The 22,712-nt window shown below is 42.8% G+C and overlaps 1 protein-coding gene across 1 annotated transcript; it reads left to right on the forward strand.

Annotated features, from left to right (window-relative positions):
- The first annotated feature begins 1,369 nt into the window (after positions 1–1,369).
- On the forward strand, positions 1,370–5,529 carry GAS1 (growth arrest specific 1). The gene has a single exon (XM_074856300.1). The coding sequence runs from the start codon at positions 2,923–2,925 to the stop codon at positions 3,904–3,906; it is 984 nt and encodes a 327-aa protein (XP_074712401.1). The 5' UTR covers positions 1,370–2,922; the 3' UTR covers positions 3,907–5,529.
- Positions 5,530–22,712: the final 17,183 nt, after the last annotated feature.

Consider the following 22,712-nt stretch of genomic DNA (forward strand, 5'->3'; position numbering starts at 1 on the left):
CACAAACTAAACAGCTTGCTTTCTGCTCCAGAAATGAAGGACAGCCGAGGTGGACGGATTTTGCAGATGAAGGCAGGAGCTGGGAGGGGGCAGAGCTCATCTCGCAGCTGTCCACAGAAGGCAGACCCACTGGGACAGATAGCCTGCCATTCCTGTTCTCCCATGTCGCGGAAGCTCAGGAGGGCGCTGTCGCACACCAAGGCACGATTCTGCCCTTCTCTTAGACTCTCTACACCTGGAACATCCCGGCATCCAGGCCCCCTCCTCTTCAGCTGCACCAACGTGGACCAGTTTTCCTAGCAATCAGGCAGTGTGGCAGCACTTTGTATAGCATCTGCAATGTTGTACAAACTAGCCAACTTCCACCTAACAGTGTTATCACCTGTGAATAGCGGTGCGAAGTAATGAACGAACGAGTCCAGTGTAGATAGCAATGTGTATTTACTGCACTCTGCCTGAATGGCATCTGGCATTTTTAATAACACTACTAAACATGAATTAAAAGAAATGGCTCTAAGCTAGGTGAATGAAAGCATGGTTTCTGAATGCAGTTTCCATGGATTTAAAAACACAAGCAAACATAATCTTTGCACCAGAAAAGGCAAAACTGTATTGAAGAAGCACAAGCAGCTTGTAAAACTGATGACAATGGAGCAAATCCCTACGAATGCTTAACACACTGACTGCCAGCCACACCGCACTGCCATTCCACCTTCCACGCACTTTCAGACAGCCCATTCAGCCGTTCAGACAGACAGTCCACACCACATAGGATCCCAAGATCCCCGAGTTTCTAGAAAATAGATTCAGTTCTAATTTTTGTGACAGATGGAATTGATAGTCTCAGGATGAAAAAAGCGCCAGTTTTGACAGGCAGCAGATACTAATGCCCCTTGTGGTCGGAGACGATGTTGCTCTGGAATTAAGGTAGCACTGCAAGAAAAGGCAATGGGTAAATGCACCACTACTTACTTTGTTACGCTCCTCTCGTTGTGCCTTAATATTTTTCTGTCTACTTCCTTACAAGCAAGTAAAAGCGAACGGAGACTGTAACAGGAAGGCAGGACGTCAGCAAGGTATGTGGCTTTCAATGAAAACACATTTCATCCTCTTAACTAACATTTTAGAAAACTTTTTACTAGTTGGCAGACCTTAATAAAGTATCATACCGAGATCTACAGGATTTCTGTCAATAGGAAGCCTCGTAGGTCAGTGTCTTAAACCCGTGCACAAAAACCTCTGGCGAGAGGCTCAGCCGAGTGAGTTTAAAATCGGCGGGAGATGGGGTAAGTGGAAAGAAAGTCGCAATACTGAAGGCATAGCAAACCAGTACTTACAGGGTCGCAGTACACCACTAGTAAGAGTTAGCTTTGCTCTCCCTGAGTGCACTAACACACCGAAACCAGGAGCTGTGTTTAGATTTCAGCAAGAACAAAGTCGGTCCCATTTTGAGCCTGATCCTCCCTTCCTCCCTACCTTTCGGGAAGCAGCTCTGCCCTCACTTGAATCAGTGAGAAGTTTGGGCACACGCATCACTCAGGCTACAGACCTTTTTTTTTCTCCCTTGCTGCAAGGAGCAGGGCCGGTTTAAGAGCAACACCCCCGCAAAAGCAGCACGCAGATGCAGACCCACGCCGCCTGCCGCTCTGCTCCGCGGCGGCGCGGCGCGGCACGGTGCTCCCGGGGACCCCCCCCACGCCCCGCCGCCGCCGCCGCCCGGGGAGCCCCGGAGCGCCGATCCCCGCCGCCGCCGCCGCTGCGCGCCTCTCGCCGGGCCGCCGCGCCGCCTTAACGGGAGGAGGGGCTCCTCGGGGGGCTGTCACTCTCCTTAAGCCTTTCCTTTCAAGCTTTGAATGTGAGCTGCCCTCCAGCCCCCCTCTCTCCTTCCCTCCCTCCAGCAGATCGTAAAGAGAAGAGGAAAAAAAAAGTTTCAACAACAGGCTGGACCAATGGCAAGTGACGAAGCAGGGAACGGGGGCCGAGCGAAGGGAGAAAAAAGTGGAGAAAAGGAGAAAGGGAGCGAGAGAGCGCAGGCTGGGGGGATGTGTAAAAGAAGAAGCGTTGCTAATTTTTTTTGTTTGTTTGCTTTTCCATGCATGCATAATGAGGCCTAATCAGAGCACGTTGCTGCTGCTCGGAGGGCACTTTTGTATTTAAAGCCTTGCAGAGAAAAAAAGATCCACAGACGGATCCGCAGAGCAGCTTGCAGGGCTTGTTGACAACAGAAGCAGCATCAGTCGCCCAGAGAGAAAGAGACCCTGAAGGCTGCCTCTTCTCCTTTCCCCGTGCCGTCTTCTGGCTAGCGGGGAGAGACATTTCTTCTCTCTGCCACCCGAAAGGGCAACCCGTACCCAGAAGGAGTGAGCGGACCCGGGACTGTGAATGGGATCGGAGCGGCTGGCATGTGCAAGGATGCTGCGAGCGGAGAGTTAAAAGCTCCCGAGGAGGCAGCGGCGGCGGCAGCGGCAGCAGCTAGGCATTTATTTTGTGGGAAAAAAAAAAGAAAAAAAAAAGAGAAACGGAACTGCATGAGGAGCAGGACGGCACGATGAGCAGCTCTCCCGGCGCAGCCTGCAAGTCCCCGAGCGCACTCCGCAGCCGCTCTCCTCCGAGCGCCGCTTTGCACTGATTCCCCCCACCTCTCCAGGCGCCTTCGCCGCCGTCGCCAAGCCGGGAGCAGCGGGTAGGGGCAACGGGACGACCCCGGGCGCCTGCTTCGTACGGCGGCCCCGCCGGCTTCAGCTCCCGGGGGCTGGAGGGCCCCGGAGCCGGCGCGGATGGATTGATGCGAGGAGACCTCATGCACACGGCCGGTGGGAGTTTTGCAAACTTTTCCACGGGCGGCAGCTCCTTCTCCTCCTCGTCGTCGTCTACCAGCGCCTCTTCTCCGCCCGCCTGCGGCAGCAGCCGCCGCCGCCCGCGATGGTGGCCCGCTCTCCCGCTCGGCACGGAGGCGGCGGCGGGCGCCGCTGGCCGCGGCCGGCCGCCTGGCTGTGGCTGGCGGCGGCACTGGGCGCCGTGTGGCCGCCGCGGGGCTCGCTGGTGCAGGGCCGGCGGCTGATCTGCTGGCAGGCGGTGCTGCAGTGTCAGGGGGAGCCCGAGTGCAGCTACGCTTACAGCCAGTACACCGAGGCGTGCGCACCGGTGCTCCTGCAGCAGCCGCCGGCGGGCGGCGGCGAGGACCGGCCGGCGGCCGCTGCAGGCTCCGCCGCCTCCTCCAGGCGGCGGTGCCCCAGCCACTGCATCGCGGCCCTCATCCAGCTCAACCACACCCGGCGCGGCCCGGCGCTGGAGGACTGCGACTGCGCGCAGGACGAGAACTGCCGCGCCACCAAGCGCGCCATCGAGCCCTGCCTGCCCCGCACCAGCAGCCCGGCGGCCGGCGGCCCCGGCGGCGGCCCCGGCGGCGCCGGCGGCCCCGGCGTCATGGGCTGCACGGAGGCGCGGCGGCGCTGCGACTGGGACAGCCGCTGCAGCCTGGCGCTCAACCGCTACATGACCTACTGCGGGAAGCTCTTCAACGGGCTGCGCTGCACGCCGGAGTGCCGCGCCGTCATCGAGGACATGCTGGCCGTGCCCAAGGCCGTGCTGCTCAACGACTGCGTCTGCGACGGGCTGGAGCGGCCCATCTGCGAGTCGGTCAAGGAGAACATGGCCCGCCTCTGCTTCGGCGCGGACATGGGCGGCAACGGCGCCGGCAGCAGCGGCGGCTCGGACGGCGGCCTGGAGGAGTACTACGACGAGGACTACGAGGAGGAGCCGAGCCAGAAGGGGCGGGACGACGCGGAGGACAATGCGGGCTCCGAGCCCGGCTTCCCCGTGCAGGCGGATAGCGCCGGCCGGCCCGCCGCCGCGGGCTGGGCGCTGCTGGCCTCCATCTTGCTGTCGCTGCTGCCGCGGCTCTAGCGGCGGCCCGGCCTCCCGCCCGCCCTCTGCGCTTGGCCGAGCCGGGCCCTCCGCGCCGCGCGGTTTTAAACCTCCGACCGTTAGTCCGGGCGCCCCGTGTCCCGTGGTCCCTGTCCCCGTCCCGTCCCCCCTCCCAGCCCCCCGCGTCTCCCCGAAGGCGGAGGTCCCGTCCCCCCCCCCCCCCTCCGCCTTCGCTGCTGCCCGCCGCGCCCGTCGCACCCTCCCCCCGGCCCGGCCTCCCCGGCAGCCGCCGGCTGGCCGAGCCGCCGCGGCCTCGCGAGCCGGCCGCCGGGCCGTGGCGGGAGCGGAGCGGGCCGGGCCGCTCGATCCTCGGGTGTTGGTCTCGAGTGTGCACTATGCAATGGCTGCCACCTCCCCCGGGCGCTGGCAGCGAGCGGACGGGCTAACGGAGAGAGGACGAGCGGGGCTGCGGCCGGCTCCCCGCTGCTTCCCGCCGCCCCCCGGGAGAAACCAGGAGAAATGGCATGCTGGTAGGGGATTTTTTTACGCGTTTTGACATGAAGGTTAGAAAGAGGTGAGCTACCCACACTTCTGCCAAAGCTGTTCCGTACTGGTTAGTCAGCAACTTCATTATCGTTCGCAAAGTCTCGCTCTTCACGGTGCGGTGGTGCCCGAAAGGGGGTTACGCCGCATCTGCCGTTAATTAAATTTAAGGAAATAGACTGAATACATTCTGTGGTTTACAGCACTCCCTCTTGCACACACATCTTCCTTATAACAAAAGCGTGCCAGCAGCCGTCTCTTCCTCTTTAACCTAGCGACATAAAAAGATCTTTTTTTTTTTTCCGGAGTTGTTTGCTATACTGAACAATGCAACTTTTGTTTTAAAAGAGCTCTGCACTGCCATCTTTGAAAGACACTTTTAAACTCGAGAACATGTATGTACAAGTAACCTGAAAAGTTATATTGCCTCTTGTCATATCAGGGTGCTGACCTCTGGTAAATCTTATATAAAAAATGTATTTAAAACTGGGATTTGTTACCAGTCGCTCTTCTTTGTATATAGAATTTTATAAATTGTATGCTTTGGGAATAATTTATTTTAAAAAAAATAATAAAAGTTTTAAATCCACATCCTATTTGCCAGATAATTGCATTCGCTATTATTTTCTGGAAAGGTACAGATTTCATTTTATGTTTAAAGGGATACCAGCAATAGTGATTCAGTGAAATATTTTCTAGAACATCAAATGTACAGTGTATTTTACAGATTGGAAGTTAACTTTCTTATTTGGAGAGACTTTATGAACGTTGTAGAATTGTATAAACGCATTTCTGAGCTGCCTTAAACCTTGTACTTTTTATAGGAGGCGTGAAAAAAGGCCCGTGTTTTAAATATGTATGGCTTTTTGTATTTTCTAAACGTGTAAATTAGTAAAGAAAGAGCTTTAAATAATGGATGTGGTGAAATTGTTTTACAGGGACACTTGAACTCTCAGCACCCGAGGTGGGGGGGGGAAGCAAACCACAGAATAACAAAGCAAAAACAATCAACAAACAAAAATCTCTGTCTGCCTGTAATACTTAACATAGATGTAAATTACTGCTATTCTTACTTTAATGAATAATTACATGCAAGAAGTAAATACAGCTTTGAAAGTACTACTTTAAAAGAGTGGTTGATTTTATAATGCGTTGGCATGGTAACTTGCCAGTGCCAGAAGAGAGTAAAGCAATTGAAGGACGCTGCTCCTGTATGTATGTAGAATTACTAGTGTGCTGTGCTTTCTTCATGAAGTGGAGGCATGTTGCTCTCGCTGACGCTTATAGAAATGCTCCTAGGCGTGCAAAGAAGTAAATGGTGAGAAATACATTACACAGAGGTGGCAAACGTTTTGAACAAGGCTTCGTGCAGGCAGTGGTGCACACATCAAGGGGGCTGCAACAAAACACACGGAAATTTGCCATTCAGCCTGCCTTCTTCCACGACGAAGAATGCAAAAGTAAACACACTGGAGGGATCAGCAATTACTAAATCTTGTAATACTGTTCTTGGGAGTTGCTTTGCATCGTGCTGAAGCCTGGTTTGCTGCCAGAGCTACTGATCTACACTCAAACGCCCTTAGATAAATAATTACACTCTTAAGCTGTGTCGAGTGCTGATACACTTGACCTTGTAAATAGAAATTGTTTGCAGTAGGAATAAACTCCAGCACTGGAAAATCTTTTAAACATTAACACAAAAGAGAGAGCTCAGTCCTCTGGGGATTTGAGTTTGTACTGTGTCAAGCTAGGCACTCACCAAAAAAAAAAGAAAAAGGAAAAAAGGAGGGGGGGTAGTTTATTTATCTTCTATTCGTGGTGTTTATTTAAAACTTTTATTTTTAAATGCCATAATTGGAAGGCAAGTCAGAAGTTTAAAAGCTACCACAAATAAACTTTGTCTGAGGGGGCGACAGATTAGCAAGATAGTGTCTTTTTCATTTTACCAGATCTTGACAGAGCACAATTCCACATCTGTCTGTTGTATAAATCAACAAAATCAGAAATCCCTGCTTCTGGATTAGTTGAAATAACTATATTTCAATGACAGATTATTTTATTTATTTAGAGTATGAATTTGATTAGGTTGCCCAGCAATAAACGCACACAGGTACACATGCACATGTAAAAACCAACCCCCAAATAGTTGTGATACCAAACGTGTATGATTATGAAGTTCATCTTTAAAGTCATCTGAATGGTTGAGTAAACTTATTGTTAAAACAAGGCTAGAAAGGTTGTTTCTTCAGGAAGAGGACAGAGTAGTCGGGTGAAACTTGTAAACAGAGTCAGCTTTCTTTACAAAGTGCTGAGTTCACAGTTGTGTAGGGATGATCTTAAATATTTTCTCCAGTTCTTCAGGAGATGTTCAGAAACATAGTTTCAGTTTGTCAACAGGTAGTGCCCACAAGGACTATTTAATTCCTTTATGAAAAATTAAGTCCCAGCTAAAAGCCTTTATTTTTCTTCAGTTAGGAGTAAGGACATTAGCACTAGAAAAGGACTGATAATTAACTGCTACAATAAACTCAAGACTTGATTTTACAGGCTCCTGTCAAAAGCATCTGCTTGGAATAAATCAACACTGAGCACCACTAGGCAGTGAGGACTCATCTGTATGCTTCCTTCTCCACAGAAAGTGGATTGTTTTAATTTAAATAATTGTACAATAAATACAGCTGAACTAATTCCATCCTGGAAACTCCTCCCCATAAGGAGGTAACTCAGTAGGTTTTGCTGTGTTGCTGGAGTAAGCACAATTCCAGAAGAAATGGCTGCCTGTATTGGTATGTGTCCCGGTCAGCAAAGCCTGTGCAGATGTTGATGTCCATCAAATTCGTATTTCTTTTGCTTGATTTTGAGACAAATGGAAATTCTTGAAATGTCAAGGGATGTAGCAAGGATTGCTTTGAGCGAGGAAAAGACTACTCGACTACCCCTGACAGAGGGAGGTTTTTCCACAGGAAAGGAAGTTCTCTCATTTGTATGGATATTTGAAAGTGCTCCTTGTCAAGGTCCCATCCAGTCAATCTCTTCCGGGGGGGGGGGGGGGGGGGGGGGGGGGGAAGGAACTCTTCACCATTTCATGTAAAATAATCCAGTAGGTTCTGCTCCCTTTTTATTCCCAGTTACCAGGTTTGAATTCTTGGTGACAGTTTATTTGTCTTTGGAGGCACTTCAGTGACAAATGTTTAAGGGAGTGTGGGACAATGGTGGAGAACAAGGAGGCAGTTCATTGAACTGACAGTGACCATACAGTAAATAGAGGGAGATTCAAGCTTCACTGATCACCCAAGCGCACAGCAAAGCTTTTGTATGCAATCACAATGGACATAACATAAGGTCTCTGTTTATTTTTAACAATATACACCAATGTATACAGGCAGGCATATGTAACTTTCAAAATTGTTATGAAATGAAGCCTTACAATGATGGAAAGCAAAACTCTGGTTTGGCCAAGTCTTTCACAGTCATATTGGAAAGCATGACAGGTTTTAGTTACAATCTCCTTTCCACTCCTCCTAAGAGCTGTCAGTGTACCAGATCTCCACTGCAGGCATGCATCTACAGCGTATATCTGTGGTTGGGCTGCAAAGGTGACTGCAGACAACTTTGCAGGTACAGAACAAGAAAATCCATCTCAGTGCAATGCAAAACCAGTAGCTGCTTTTTGGTTTGTTTTTTATTTTGAGTACACTGGAGGAGGGTGAGATGAACTCCAAAATAGCCAAGATGCACATATGAAAAGTAGTGGGACACAAAATTATCACCAGCTGAGTCATGGAAAATGCCGCATGAGTGACTGAGTTGCATTGCACCTTCAATGTCTCTAAAACAAATTCAGACCTTCAATCGATTTTGTTCCTGTCCCCAGTGATAACATCACACACTGCCACACTGCTTGTGATAACATACCCATTGCAAGTCCTCAGGAAAATCAGGTAGTCTTGCAACAGAAAACATTTTCAAATGGGAAGAGCAGTGCTTCTCTGTGAGATTTCAAGTCTGTGATACAGATTTGTAAGCAGTAAAGTCAAAAGTTACTGTATTTTACTTGAGGCATTGGCTGCAGTAGACAGTTGAAAAGGCTCACATTGACTGAATGACATAAGTAATGCGCTATTAGCATAAATACTTTCTAAGACATCCATTTAATCAATTTCTTAAATAACAGAATGATCTACTACAAAATAGTGGACTGTATACACTATATTTTGTCACAAAGATGGTCATTCTCCCACTAGTAACCATGGGCTCTAAATAAATGATTTCAACAATGTTTTATTAAAGGAGGACAAGAGCCCTCGAGCTGCATTAATCGGGGAGAAGTCGAGTGGCACTTTTGTTATGGAAATGTTAAACACATAATGGTTCAGGCAAACAATGTGGAGCCACTTCATTCTCTCAGCCATGCTGACACCTCTTAAAGAGGAACTGCAGGGAAGGATGTGGGAAAGATTTGCCTTCTGAGGAAGCTTGCAGCTAATATTTTCGATATTTCCACAACTCAGGCAGTGCAAATGTAACTGAAGGGCATAAAACAATAAAGAGGGGTGATTATGCAGCTACTGCTAATGATCAGCGTTTGGTGCCCAAAATCAAAATAGTCATAGACAAAAACTCCTTTTTAAAAAAGTTTTTTTCATGAATTTATCATGAACCAAGAGGATATTATAGTAGAAGTTGAATGTGCACGAAGAGAGATTTTTATAAACACACAGCGACGTAGTACTAGTACTATACCTTGGACATACGTCAGGCAGGGGAATCAGAAACACCCTGGAGACAGGAAATGGACTGAGGTTTGGTAGGATGGGTCAGAGGTGTAGGCAACCCAGAAATACATTAATAAAGTGATACAGAGCAAAGACATGGCTGTGTAAAGAGAGATTAATTTTCAAAAGTGGTATTTTGAACAGGTGAGAGAAAGAAAGGGTGAGGAAAGGTGACCATTATGTAGAGAAGGTTTGGCGAATGAACAAATAGTGTACTTGCTAATATGGAGAAAGAACTTACAAAAATTGTCAGGAGGGTAGGTGAGACACAGATTGAAAATAACAGAGCTGGGGGAAAAAAGGTAACTGGCTTTAGTAATGTTGGCAGGGCCAGAAAAGCAAGAGTAATGTGGAAGTAAGATGAATATTCAGCTTTGGAGAGGATTTTTTTTTTCCCATTTCCAGAAGCTGGAGAAGGTAGTTATCATCCCCATGTTCTTGGTGTTCATGACATTGCACCTTGAACACTGTTTCCAGTTTTGAGAGAACTACTCCCTGAAGTTCAGGAAGGATATTGAGAAACTGGAGGGGCTAGTGGAAGGCTGCCAGGATGGCTAGAGTTTGTGACCAATGAGGAAAAGATGAGTGGGCTGAACTTTAGTCCATCTGAGAAGAGTTTGCCAGTAATCTAATAGCAGCCTATAGTCACTGGAAGCAGTCTTGTAAAGACTACAGAGTCAGGCTCTTCTTGGTGGTGTTAGAAGGTATGACAAGGTGCAGCAGGCACAAACTGTGGCTGGGAGGTTTGGACTGAGTGTTAGGAAGAACTTTGCCAGGAGGGGTAGTGCATCACTGGGACAGGTTTCCTAGAGAAGCTCCAGCACCTCCATCCTTAGAGGTTTTTCAAGACTTGGCTAGCAAGAGCTGCAGCTGACTTCATCTAGTGTTGGCTGAAATACAGCTTCTACAAGAAGGTGGGAGTAGATGATCTCCAGAGGTCCCATCTAAATAACTTTCTATAATGCTCTGATTTTGATGTTGATACAACGATGGGAAATCCAAGATGGTTTTGGGTAGATCTAGAGTGAGATCAGGCTCAGGAATACATATGGCGTACTTCAATGGAGATGGTGATTCAGGGAAGCTGGGGAGAAGAGGTAGCTGTTATACATGCCCACAAGGCCAGAGAGGGTGAAAAACAGTTGGGAAGTGGTCAATGGAAGTTTAGGAGGAGAGTGGAGACCAAAACATAGAATTTAGTTCAAGACCTGGACACAAGAGGGGGAGAGGAAGTATAATACAAGGGAAATACTGAAATGTAAGGGAATATAATGAGTAAAAGCCAAGTGTCTGACTGATGGTAACACTTATGATTTAGAAAATGGACAGTTTGATTGGATGAGGGAAGGACAGGACTGGGAAGAGAATTTGGAGGAATCTGAAAGTGCAGAAGCGACCTCTTTTTCCTTTCCAAGAGAGAAATACTTGTTTATAAACATGTCTTTGGCACTCGTCACCACAGTATCTTGCTGCCTCAAAACAATAGAAATAGAAGAGAACTGACTCTTCTCCCTTGTAAGTATGCCTACATGTAAATACAGACAGTGCAAATACAGTCTGTATTTTTAACATAGTACTCTCTGAGACATTACAGTAGTCATAAAATACACAACCTCATGGAAATCAACATAGCTTGCTAGATGTCCTCTCTTAATACAGAAATCAAGCCACATCTGGTCATACTAAAATAATGCAATCACCTACTACTTTATGGTGTGATTGTATATTTGACTTGTGCTAGTTTTTATTGTTTAAAAATTATGTAAGGTTATATGGTTTAAACAGAACAAATACAAGCACTACGGTTTCCTGTCATCCACTGGCATCCTAATTCAACCAATGGTAGCAGTTGAGTAAGTGCTATTGTAGGCATGTTCTTTGTAGTTTTAGTATGATGACACTTAAATCTGGAAACTCCTCTATCAGGACACTTGTCTGTCTTCTGAAATTCTATCGCATTCTGACATAGGAGACTGAAATCACAAAATAGTTTTTAGACTGTGGAAAAGAAAGTGCCATCAAAATGATTAGTCGGTAGTGATGGTCTCCATGTTACCTCTTTTCGGGGGTTACACTGTCATTCTAAACTCAGCAAAACATTTTGGATGTCATGTAAAAGTGGTTTATAGCAGGAAGTAAAGCAGCAGCCCACAGAAACTTTTATGCTATGTTGCTTTTCTTTTTCATGTTAGTGTATTCAGGCATATACCATACATTTGTAAATTAGTCTAACAGACATGGAGAAGTCAACTATAGACATATGTCTTGGTCTGTGGATCTCAGGAATTGAGGCCATGGAAGAGAGTGCAGTATAGGAGTGTGTATTGTATATAAAGGACTGAAAGAACATTTGTGTGAAATCACTTGTCCAAAACATCTCACCTTTTTATGATGTAAAGTTTGTTTGCATGGTTCCAAATCACTGATTCCCATTAGAGATAGTCTGAGTTTGCAATAGTGTAAATGGCTTTATTTCTGTACAGAGAGTGAAAGATTACTCAGTTAGATAAACAGTGGTTGAGAAGACACAAGGTTATGTGAATCAACAGGCAACTAACACTTGGGTTTGGCCTGGTGTAGCTTAGAGAGTTGGCCAAAAACCTACTGAGGTGAGTAAAGCTGAGTGCCTGGATGTGTTGAAGAATGTTGTTACTACGCAGAAGCTATTGCTAGAGTGGAGAAGACATGTTTGGAAAAGGAGCAGATAAGATATGGAAATCTAAGAAACTATGAAATCTTTTCCCTTTGGGCTGTACAAACTTTGAGTGGTTTCATTTCTGGCAATACTAGATTAAATTTTAGAACATACTGACTGCATGTAGAGTCTTAATGTAATCCCTCCCATTATATTCAGACATAATTCTGATTCTTTTCAGAGCTCATTGGGAACACTTTGGACAGAATATTGTCTGATTTTCCCAGATTTGTGTGCAGTAAGTAAAGAAAAGAGCTGTAGCAACCAAGTGCTTCCTCTGTATTAAGAAACATCCTGTCCTGTAACCTGTATGTACAAACTAGCTGAAGTCTGCCTTTTTGATACTCATGGGAGCAAATCTGATTTTCTCAAAGGGTTTGATAGGGAAAATTTGCAAAATTTATGAGAAAAGTGAAAGCATTGTGTGGTGATGCTCTCTTAGCCCAGATTTGAAGTCCAGCATGGTCTCAGTGCTCTGCTGTGCAAATCAAGGGAGATGGTTGCACATAGGTAGCTCTGACTCATCAGATATTCCCGTTCTGCAGTAGGAACATCTGAGGCAGAAGTTGTTGCTAACCATGGCCCTGATTCTACCCAGACCCTAACCTCACACCAGGGTATAAAAACTGCTTTAAACTACACCTGCCTTTTGGTTGTCTCCTGGGATGCTACATCTGCTGGTCACTGCTGCTTGGAAGTGTTCTAGCCTTAATCCCTTTTACCCCTGCTGTACTTTTGTGTGAGGAAATTAAGACAGGGTGCTGAAAGCTGATTAAACTACCTTAGCACTGTCTGGAGAGTCCTCCACACTGGGGCAGTTCTAAATATCATGTCTGCTGCCCAAATGGACAGGGAACCCATCACAGACTTTTGCTGGCAGACCTCTGTTAAAAAATGGGAATGGCTCTAGAAAGCCAGATAACAGCCTTTTGAAATAGTACAAATATGGCCTTGACTCATTGTAGTCTATAGGAATCCTTTAACTTCCATTTGTCTGGACTGGTTTTGTGATCCTTCAGTGGGCAAGCTTTATCGCAAAATATTTCTGCAAACAATTAGACCTGCTTTATATTTTATGTTCTCTGTTTTGGGAGGAATAATATGAAGAAGTGATAAAAATGTATTCAGAAATTTGCCTAAAATTTTGAGAGAATAATGGTAAACCTTTTTTTCTGATTCCTTGATTCTCAGTGATGATCATAAGCTAAGTGAAAACATAATGTCATTTTGGAAATGTTTCCCTATTTATAACTTCTATGAGTTTCAACTTTTAAGTTATCAGGAGTGCATAAATACTGACAAAATTGCAATGAATGTGTCAGGACGCTAGGTCAGAAGAAAAGTAATGAAAATGAAAATAATATTTACTGCAAGTTTATAATATAAATTGTTTACCTTGGGAGCTAACATATAAGTAGCCCTGAGCCAGTAAGACAATCTAATGTATTCTGGAGAAAAAAAACCCTTATTTCAGATTCATTATACTAAAACCATAAATCCTAAGAAGGATATGTGATTTCAAAACTGATTTGACCCTTATAACAATGACAGTTTTATTAAAAATTACCTTGGACTTTTCTGAATTTCCTTGAATATCTCTGAGGTTATACATACCTTTAAAGAAAATTATTTAATATCACACCAGTGCTGGGACTTTAAACATAAAAACCTTTGGGAAATTCTGGTCTAGATGGGTGAGTTTTTTTGTTTTGGTTATTTCATTGGGGTTTTTTTGTTTTGTTTTATTTTGTTTTTTTAATTTAAGTAACTACCTGTATTTAACAATAGCTAAATACACGCTGTCGAGAAAGTGAAGAACACTATAAAATACCAGCCAGGCTTGCTTTTCTCCTAAGATTTCTATTCTTCCATTTGTTTCAGATTTGCTTAAGAAAAAGAATGTGAAAGACACGGTTTCAGAAACACACTGCCACTTTAAGAGGATACAACATGCCTATTAATAATTGTATTACTCCTCTATTATTGTTAAGAATAATGAAGGAATGGGAGCATTGGCCCCCAAGCTGAATTTATCCTGAAATGTTTTCAATTAACTCTTGGCACCGGCAGGAAAGCATCAAACCTTTCCCATGCTGAAATATGGAAAATCTGCAGGGAACATCCCAGCAGGAGTGGAATTTCATTAAAACAAGCACATCATAATTCAATGACTTCTGCACCTTCTTTAAGCCCTTCTATTGATAAGGAGTCCGAGGTGATTTTTGTGGATTTGCAAGGAGAAATGATTTCATAAGATCTTTTCAAAGAGTTTGTTTTGGCTGAGGCTTTTGAGTTATTATCTGCTCCCTGATGAAAAAATAGTAAAACATTTGGCATAACTGTGACTACTAGATAAGAAGCAGAACTGAAGAGACTTTAAGCAAAATTTTATCCTTCAGACAACCACTTTCTGTAATCGCTATAGGAACTGACTCCACAACTACTCTTCCAGATCTTTTAAAGAAAGTATTGCCATTAAAACCTGCACTTTTGAAGAACTAAATGTGGAGACTAACACAGGCTTGGGGCTAATTACATATTCAAATACAGACTCATACATTTTAATATTAAATATACCCACACATTTAGTAGTAAAATATTAAATTGATGTGTGTATTGATTTAATAATATACATATCGCTTTGCCCAGACATGGGTTGTCTTAAAATGTTTGTCTATACTGTATGTAAGTAAAATTAACACATATGTGGGATATAAGAGGGGTATATTTTTAAACATGGCTGAACACTTAACAGTTTTTTGCTACAAAGGGCTCTATGATTTTATCTTGACATACCTCTCCACGTCCTGCAAAATAATTTTTGCTATCAGGATATAGCTAGGATATAGAGACACAAATTGTTGCTCTTTACAGAACACTAGCGTGCATGTTTATTATAACCTGTATTATAACCAAGTATTTATATTAATCCCAAGAAGACACAGGTTGCATTTAAAGTGTAAGACTGAATATCTGTGTTAATCAGGTTTCCCTGATTTGAAGTGGTATTGAAAACTTACAGGAATGTCTTTTTTCTACCTAGTGTTCAAACAAACCCTCTCCTTACTTGCTGTCATTCCCTTGGTCACACCACTACTGCTGAGGCAGAAGAGCATCATGGAGAGTTAGGAGAGTGAGCTGCTGAGGCTGGCACCACACAGACAGACAGGTTTTGGGGAAGATGATGAAGAAGGAGATGGTATTTTGTGTATGGTTGCTGTTGGCAGGGGCATCTTTTTCTCCCATCCCTATCCTATTGCTCCAAAAAGGCCTCCAGGCTAAGTATCTCCAGTGCTGACTTGAGTACACAGCCTCTCCTCCTGAGACTGGAGTGGTGCATGTTAACATGATGTCTCAGTTTGCCACACTAACAAGTAATTACTACAGTCACATGGCTATCCTTTAGCAAACTTGCACTGCAGGAGTCTGTTCCAGTTAGGCAGGGTCAGGAAAACTCATATAATCAAATCAACCCATGTGATTTGGATCCATACTGTCACAATTTCACCGCATGTCTCATTCAACATGAGCAGGAGGACTCCACAGGCACACATATACCCATATTTTTACAGCAATCCGGTTTTGTCTTCAGCAAACAATTCTGAGATTTCAGCAGAATAATACTAATTTGTAGCTTACAGTTTTTCCTTCACATATATGATGGATGAAGAAACAGTGTAAGACTTAGAATACCAATGGTTCTAGTTTTCTGGAAGTACTGAAGGATTTTTCTGTCTTCAGTTTGCCACGTCACACCTATACCTTCTGCATCCTCAGCAACCCACAGCAAGGAGTTCCACTGCTTACCTATGCAGTCTGAAGATCTTCCTTTTCTTTGGTGGGACTTCACCACCTGAGACCCTATTTTTTTTTTAAAAAAAAAATGTTATTTTTTCTTGACACCTCTCCCTTGCCCCACAGTGATTTTATAGCATTTTTCCATATCCTTTCTCAAACATCTTTTTTCCATGGAGTTATTCCATCCCTTTGAACATTCTTCCTGCTCTTTTTTGTACTACCTCTAGTTTTATTATAATATGCTGGGGATAAGAGGAGCAGATCTGCAAGTGAACTATAGGAAGACATTCTTTCCCCTTCTTTTAGATGATTTCCAAGTTTGAGAACATGTAGATTTGAACTTGTTGATTCAGAGACTTTATCATGACAAAGTATTTCCAGCTTGGGGTGTCTGAAAAGTAATGACAACAGATGGCCACTAATGCCCTAAATGCAATGATGGGTTCCTCAGTTCAGTTCGAAGTGCATGAGTCTAGTTGAGGACAGGAAGGTAATGAACACAAGAGGGTTAGATTTTTCATTTCTGTCAAAGTTTGTTGCATGATAGGACAAGCCCTTTAGTCATTTTTTCCTCTGATTTCTTTAAAAGATGGCTAACATGCTGTGACCTGTACAGAGATGGAAAATTAAATTCACAGATTTTTGTGATACTTTTGATGCCCAGTAGCTGGGAAGATTTACCAGCGAAGAAATTGCACTGCACATTCCCTGGTTTATACACATTTCTGACATTTTTTACCATTATATTTCAGGCCTTCTGCTGACTCGGTAAGCTTACCATAGTCCATTCAATGAGCATGACATAGATTAGAAAACAAAGAAATTTTGAGCATGACTAGTTATTGAGGACAAATTCCACTTTGATCTCTTACCTTTCAAAAGAGTTTTTTGCAATTCTCATCATTAGGACTATCACAATGCACTTACCCATGAAATGTCCAGGACTGGTTGCTACCCTTTTGTTTTAGAGTCCTATCATGATCTTCATACCTGAATAAAAAAAATTGCATTTTGTCTTTTATGCCCTGGGTGGTACAGCATCCTGGCATTCAGTCAAAAGGTCATATAGTATGCTCTGCTCCTTCTCCTTGTGATTCCCACCATAAGGAATGTTTAGAGCAGTGCTGTGTCTTGCAGGATATTCCCAGAACTCATCCACTCATCATGAACTCAGTATTACTTTTAGTCTTATTAAGGTAGTGCCTTATGACATGAGATCAATGATCTGGGTCCTGTTCAATGAGACAGGTATTGAAAAAGCATTTCTTACCAAGCCAGAAATACCTTTTGGATGAAATTCCTCAGGTCCATAACACTTGATCTAGCCTAGTAATGACATATCTATGATGACATAAAGCTTTATGAAATTAGGACATTTGTTTTCACAGGTTATTGTCAAAAAGCTTTTCAAAATGGTGACTGGGACAGCACAGTTAACTCTGTCAGGACACACAATAGTGTTTAACAATATTAAGATAATCATTAACTGAAGTTTAATTCTCCAGAAAAGTCAGCTATTCACAGTTTCTATTGATATCAGTTGCCTTTTATAAACTCAGCCACAGATCTCAGGGTGGCTTACAAATGACAATTTTACCCAAGATCCTTCACTACCCTGCCTTCCCCCAGAGCCACTAGAAACATGAAGGGAAAATCCTCTATTTTTGTTGTTTTAAACAGGCTTTGATTCTTGACCCCTTAGGAGTATAATGCAATGTTAGCCTGGGGAACACACACGATTTGTCCTGTCAGATCTTATATTTAAAGACAGTTTGAATGAGACTGATTATGAAACTATCTCTGTGATGGAAAGAGGAATACAAGCAGTATGGTCAAACCATGATATCCTCAAAGAACTCTAACACAAGTGAGAGTGAAAAACAAAAAAAAAAAGTAAATTATCTCAAGTGATTACAGCATAGGAGAACAGGACAGAAATGCAGGACTAAAATCAGAAATTCTAACATATAAGCTAAAAGATAAACAAAGCACATAAAGAAATATTTCTGTAAGTGCATAAGGAATACAAGATGACAAAAAATGGCCTTGATGCACTGCTTACCTTTTGAGATGTGATGTTGAGAATGCCAGAATGCCTAATTTAATTAATAGTTTCTTTAACTACAAACTGTTCCTTAAAAGGGTCACTTACAAACAGTTTTAGTTTAGTGTATCAGTAAATAAAGGGTGAGAACTCAAGACAGAATAGGGAAATACAGCTTGATACAGTAGTTATATCAATTAGATATTTATACATCTGTAGGAGACTAATCCTATAGTTCTTAACAAAGTTGGATGAAGTAATTTCAGACAGAACCTTCAGCCATTATTTCAAGAATTCATAAAGAATAGATGTAACTTTAGAAACCAAGACAAGCCAAACTGTTTGTGAAAATGGGGAGAGGAAAGAAACGGCGAATAGTGAGGAGTGGTAGTAAGAGTTTTCAACAACATAAAAGGCTGCTGCAAGAAAGAAGGGAATAAGTTGTTTTTTATGGTTAAGAGTTGGACACGCACCTACTCTGGACTAGATTTTCCCCCATTGACAATTTTAAAGAACATCTAACAAGATGTAGCTGATCTGGACTTGTGTTGCAAGTTAACCCTGGTAGGTGCAGAGCCCCACACAGCCCCTCACACACTCACCACCAGGGGATGGGGAAGAGAATTGGAAGGGCAAAAGTGAGAAAACTCATGGTTTGAGCTAAGAACAGTTTACAGTTTAATAGGTAAAGCAAAGCAAAATAAGGAATTCATTTCCTACTTCCCATTGGCAGGCAGGTGTTCAGCCATCTCCAGGAAAGCAGGGCTCCATCATGCATCATGTTTATTTGGGAAAACAAACATCATAACCATAAATGTCAGCCCCTTTCTCCTCCTTTTGTTCAGTTTTTATTGCTGAGCATGATGTCATATGGCATGGGATATCCCCCTGGTCAGTTGAGGTCAGCTGTCCCAGCTGTGTCCCCTCCCAATCTCTTGTCCACCCCCAGCCTACTTCACTGGGGAGACAGTGTGGGAAACAGATGAAGCCTTGACACTGTATGCACTGTTCAGCAACAGCCAAAACAGTGTGTTGTCAGCACTGTTTGGTCACAGTTCCAAAACATAGCTCCATACAAGCTGCTATGAGGAAAATTAACTCCATCCCAGCCAAAACCAGTACAACTAGGCAAGGGGATGGGACTAGATGATTCAGAGGCACTCTGGAAAACTCAAGACTTGGCCATAGTAGGTGTTTACATAAGGAAAACCAGTTGAAAGACAGAACTGTAAAACTTAAATAGTTTATTAATGCAACAGTGTATTTCTCCATCTTTGCAAATGTTCTGTTATGCTGAATTCTCTTTACAGATGCACATAATGCACTACTACTTTTTGTATGCTGTTCTTCCTTTTTCTTCTGAAGTAAAATATAAGAGTTGGTATATTTAAAACACAAGTCTAGATCTGAGTGACCTCAAGAAATATCCGTAAATTGCCCAAGATTTTCCCAAGAATACAGGCTGAGTGACATCCTTTGTGTGCAGTTTTCCATCTTTATCTTACAGAGAATTTTGCAAAAGACATAATTTTTTTCATTGTCTTCTTGTATATATTTATACAGGTACAGACACTCATACATATTATATGCTATGTCTTTATCTTAACAAGAAAAGGTCAAAGTGAACCTGCAGTTAGAATGCAAGGTGCTGGGATTTCTAATGGACTGATAAATGCTGCGCGTGGTTCTACAGGCTGGTGCTGGTCTTTCAGAAAGTTCTACCAAAAGTTTAGTTTCACTCTTTCAGTAGATGACCCCAAAGTGTCATCAGTGAAGAGCTGTTGATGATAATTTTCATTCTCACACATAGTGAGCTTTCCAGGGTACTCTTGATAATTTTTTACAGTCTTTCATTATAAACCTACACAAAATTTCTTTCATGCCTCAGTGAGAGATCTTGTAATCCATTCTTTATACTATATGATGCTTTTGTCTAAGTTACACAGACAATATCTGCTAGGAGGGGGAATCTGAGGGTTTTTCACCTTCCTATGTTCCAAAAAAATGGGTATAGTTTCTTCTATATAAAAGTTATGACCTTGTATAATTTGAAAACAATAGTCAATTTAGTAGGTGTGGAATAGGACACATGGCTAATATATCTCACATAGACAGTATATGACGATTACAAAAGAGGTAGCATTGATTGTCTTATTTGCATTTACTGTAACCTTTCAAGTTTGAAGTGTTTTGGCCCTTTGTACATATAGCATGTTTTTATTCTGAGTGCCTACCTTTTAAAAGGTTATAAGCACAATTTCTTTGTGTATACTTTCTTATAAATGTATAACTTAATTTTTTAACCTTCCCTGTAAGCTTCTGTTTTTAATTGCATGTGAAATTACACCTGGAACCATAGATTATTATTTGCTTTTATGGACAACTTGATTTGTGTTTAATTTCAAAAATGCACAAACGAGTTGCAAGCCTTCATTGCAAAGGCTGTGAAGGTCTCAAAGCATTGTAGCACACTTCCCTCAGAAAGTCTTTGTGAAATAGGTATGCTATTATTATCCCCAGTTTGCAAATTAGTAACTGAGGCTGAGAAAGAGGGAAGGTGACTTGCTCAAAATCATGCGGGATCTGCCCTTCCCTGGTATAGGTCGATGAACTGCTCTCAAGTCTTTGGGGTCCTTGAACACTAGGTAGTGACAAGGAAAGCAAAATAATGGTAGTAATTACCATATAATACATAATTTTTGTAGCTATTTTAGCTTCATCTATGTTAAGACAAAGTCATCTATTATTGTCACTGAGGGGCTGTGTTAAAATCAGATAGCACAAGAGCCACTTATCATTAGTTGACCAAAGTTGTTTTACTATAAGGTTATTCTCACTGGAATCAGTATTATTTTAGAAATGGGATATTTTTATATTTCCCCAAGCATAACTTTCTTCTTTATACAGGCATTAGTGCAGTTACCACACATTCATATCCACCCCAGCCATTCCGTCAGATCTAGACGTCAGGAAGTTCAAATCCAAACAGTTTTCAAATCCAAGCTGCCACTTTGATTTCATCACATCAAACCCTTGTTGAGATCAAACCTTTGAAATGAGAAAAGATCTTTAATCCAGTTACCCCAGATGGGGTACAACTCTCTAGGTCCTGAGAGCTGCAGGATTAGGAATTCTCAAACTCCCCTCACCCACCCGTGCACACACATGAAGGAGCAAATGAACTGCCCAACTTTACATGCTTTGCTCACAAACAGTACTCCAAACAAGCCAGTGTCTACGAACTGGGCAACACTTTTCTCCCTATCTTTCCGATATAAAGGAACATCTGCATCCCCAGCACGGTCAGCTCTGTCTTTATTTTGCAGGTCTAATTTTTCTTATTCAGTCAAATAATTTTGAAGAACTGGGTGAAATTCATAGTAACTGTAAATGATGCAATTCGCTGCTAACCTGTAACATTATTTGCAAATGGATTTGAGTGAGCATTCTATTTCAAAATATCTTTGCTTCACTTCCATAATACGATGCTTAGCCTTGGATTCAGTCTTCAGACAACTTTCTCCTTAAGATAAATGTTAAAAGACTGTGGATAATTTGTCATGCATGAAAGCTGAAATAAACAATTTCATTATCCTGTTTATAATTTCCAAAATCAGAAATTGTTGGTTATGCTCTCAGATTCTGGTTGCATGGTAGGATAATTTCTGGAGATAAAAATTACTTTTTACAGCAATAAAGCTGGATAATCCATTCTTACAATGATAAGAAATCACATGTATTGGTGATGTTTAGTAGTACTCTATATTCTCACAATTTTGGTGACATCATACTCAAACTCTATCTAAAAAGTACGTATGTACTGATATTAAATGGGTTGGTATGTTACTCTGTGACCCATGAAATGGGATCAAGAAATTAGTCATGAGCAAAAAGGCAGAATATGATGGGTAAAATCATCAGTGAGAAAACATAAAGCCATGTTTAGTTTGTGGCAATTAAGCTGGCATTTCTCCAAGTTATGAAGTGTGTGTGTGTGTATCTGTGTGCCTGTGTGTGTACATGTATGTATTTATACACACAAGCACACAGGATTTATACCTAATCACTTTTAAAATTTATTTTTTATTATTTTGATACTAGTTGACTTGATCTTTGTAGGGTGAGCAGCCAAAAGGAATTGGGTGTTTATATTCTCACAAATGTTGGTTGACTTCATATAGTTTCCATTTCATAAACAGCAGCATAAGGACAGAGGAATAAAGAAAATTAGGCAATATACAAAGTAGAAAAAATTGTCAGTTACTTTTCTAAGGGAATAATAATGAAAGAAACAAATGCTTTTGAAAATGACAAAGAAATAAAGCAATATACATAAACCTCAGGTTTATGTGACTTTTCTTTTTTTTCCTTTTCCCTGAGTGAAAGTAAAGCAGTTAAGCTTTCGTCACAATGAACAGCAGCCCAGAAGTAGACAGACAGCCTCCTCTGTGTGGGGAAGATTTATAGGGACCCCTCCCGGGCCCTTTGCAAGTCCAATTCATGGGCTCCCCTGACCAAGGCTCAGAGCTGTCGCTCCAAAAAGGGAAGAAGGGAAGGCTTGTCTTTTTCTTTCTTTTTTTCCTTTTTTTTTTTTTTTTTAAATCACCATTTGTTATTAGAACACAGGCTTCCAAATGACGAAGGAGAGAAAGGGTTGAGGGAAAGATATTTCTCCCCTCTCCCTTGTGTGGTCCGGTGTATTCAAAGCAGGGGCCTGTCTAGTTTTACTGAGAAGGAGGAATGAACTGATTTAACATGGATTGCAGCACTGCTGAGAGAGGGGGAGAGCAACTTCCAATCAAAGTGTGAGACGTTTTGGTGTCCATGTGTGTGGACATACAAGCAAGAGAAGTGTCCAGTCTCTAGGCACCTTCTTTCTAAGAGCCCAAGGGCAGATTATTGATATGAGACAATTCTCCTTAAGCCCCTGCCAACAAAACAACTCTTGGGGACCTCACAGATCTCCTCACTCAATAAAGGCCTGAACCTA

Source organism: Strix uralensis, chromosome Z (genome assembly GCF_047716275.1).
Source record: "Strix uralensis isolate ZFMK-TIS-50842 chromosome Z, bStrUra1, whole genome shotgun sequence".
Lineage (NCBI taxonomy): Eukaryota > Metazoa > Chordata > Aves > Strigiformes > Strigidae > Strix > Strix uralensis.

Bases quoted from the DNA above. Each gene is read 5' to 3' on its own strand.
- GAS1 (XM_074856300.1), top strand. From the start codon at position 2,923: ATGGTGGCCCGCTCTCCCGCTCGGCACGGAGGCGGCGGCGGGCGCCGC.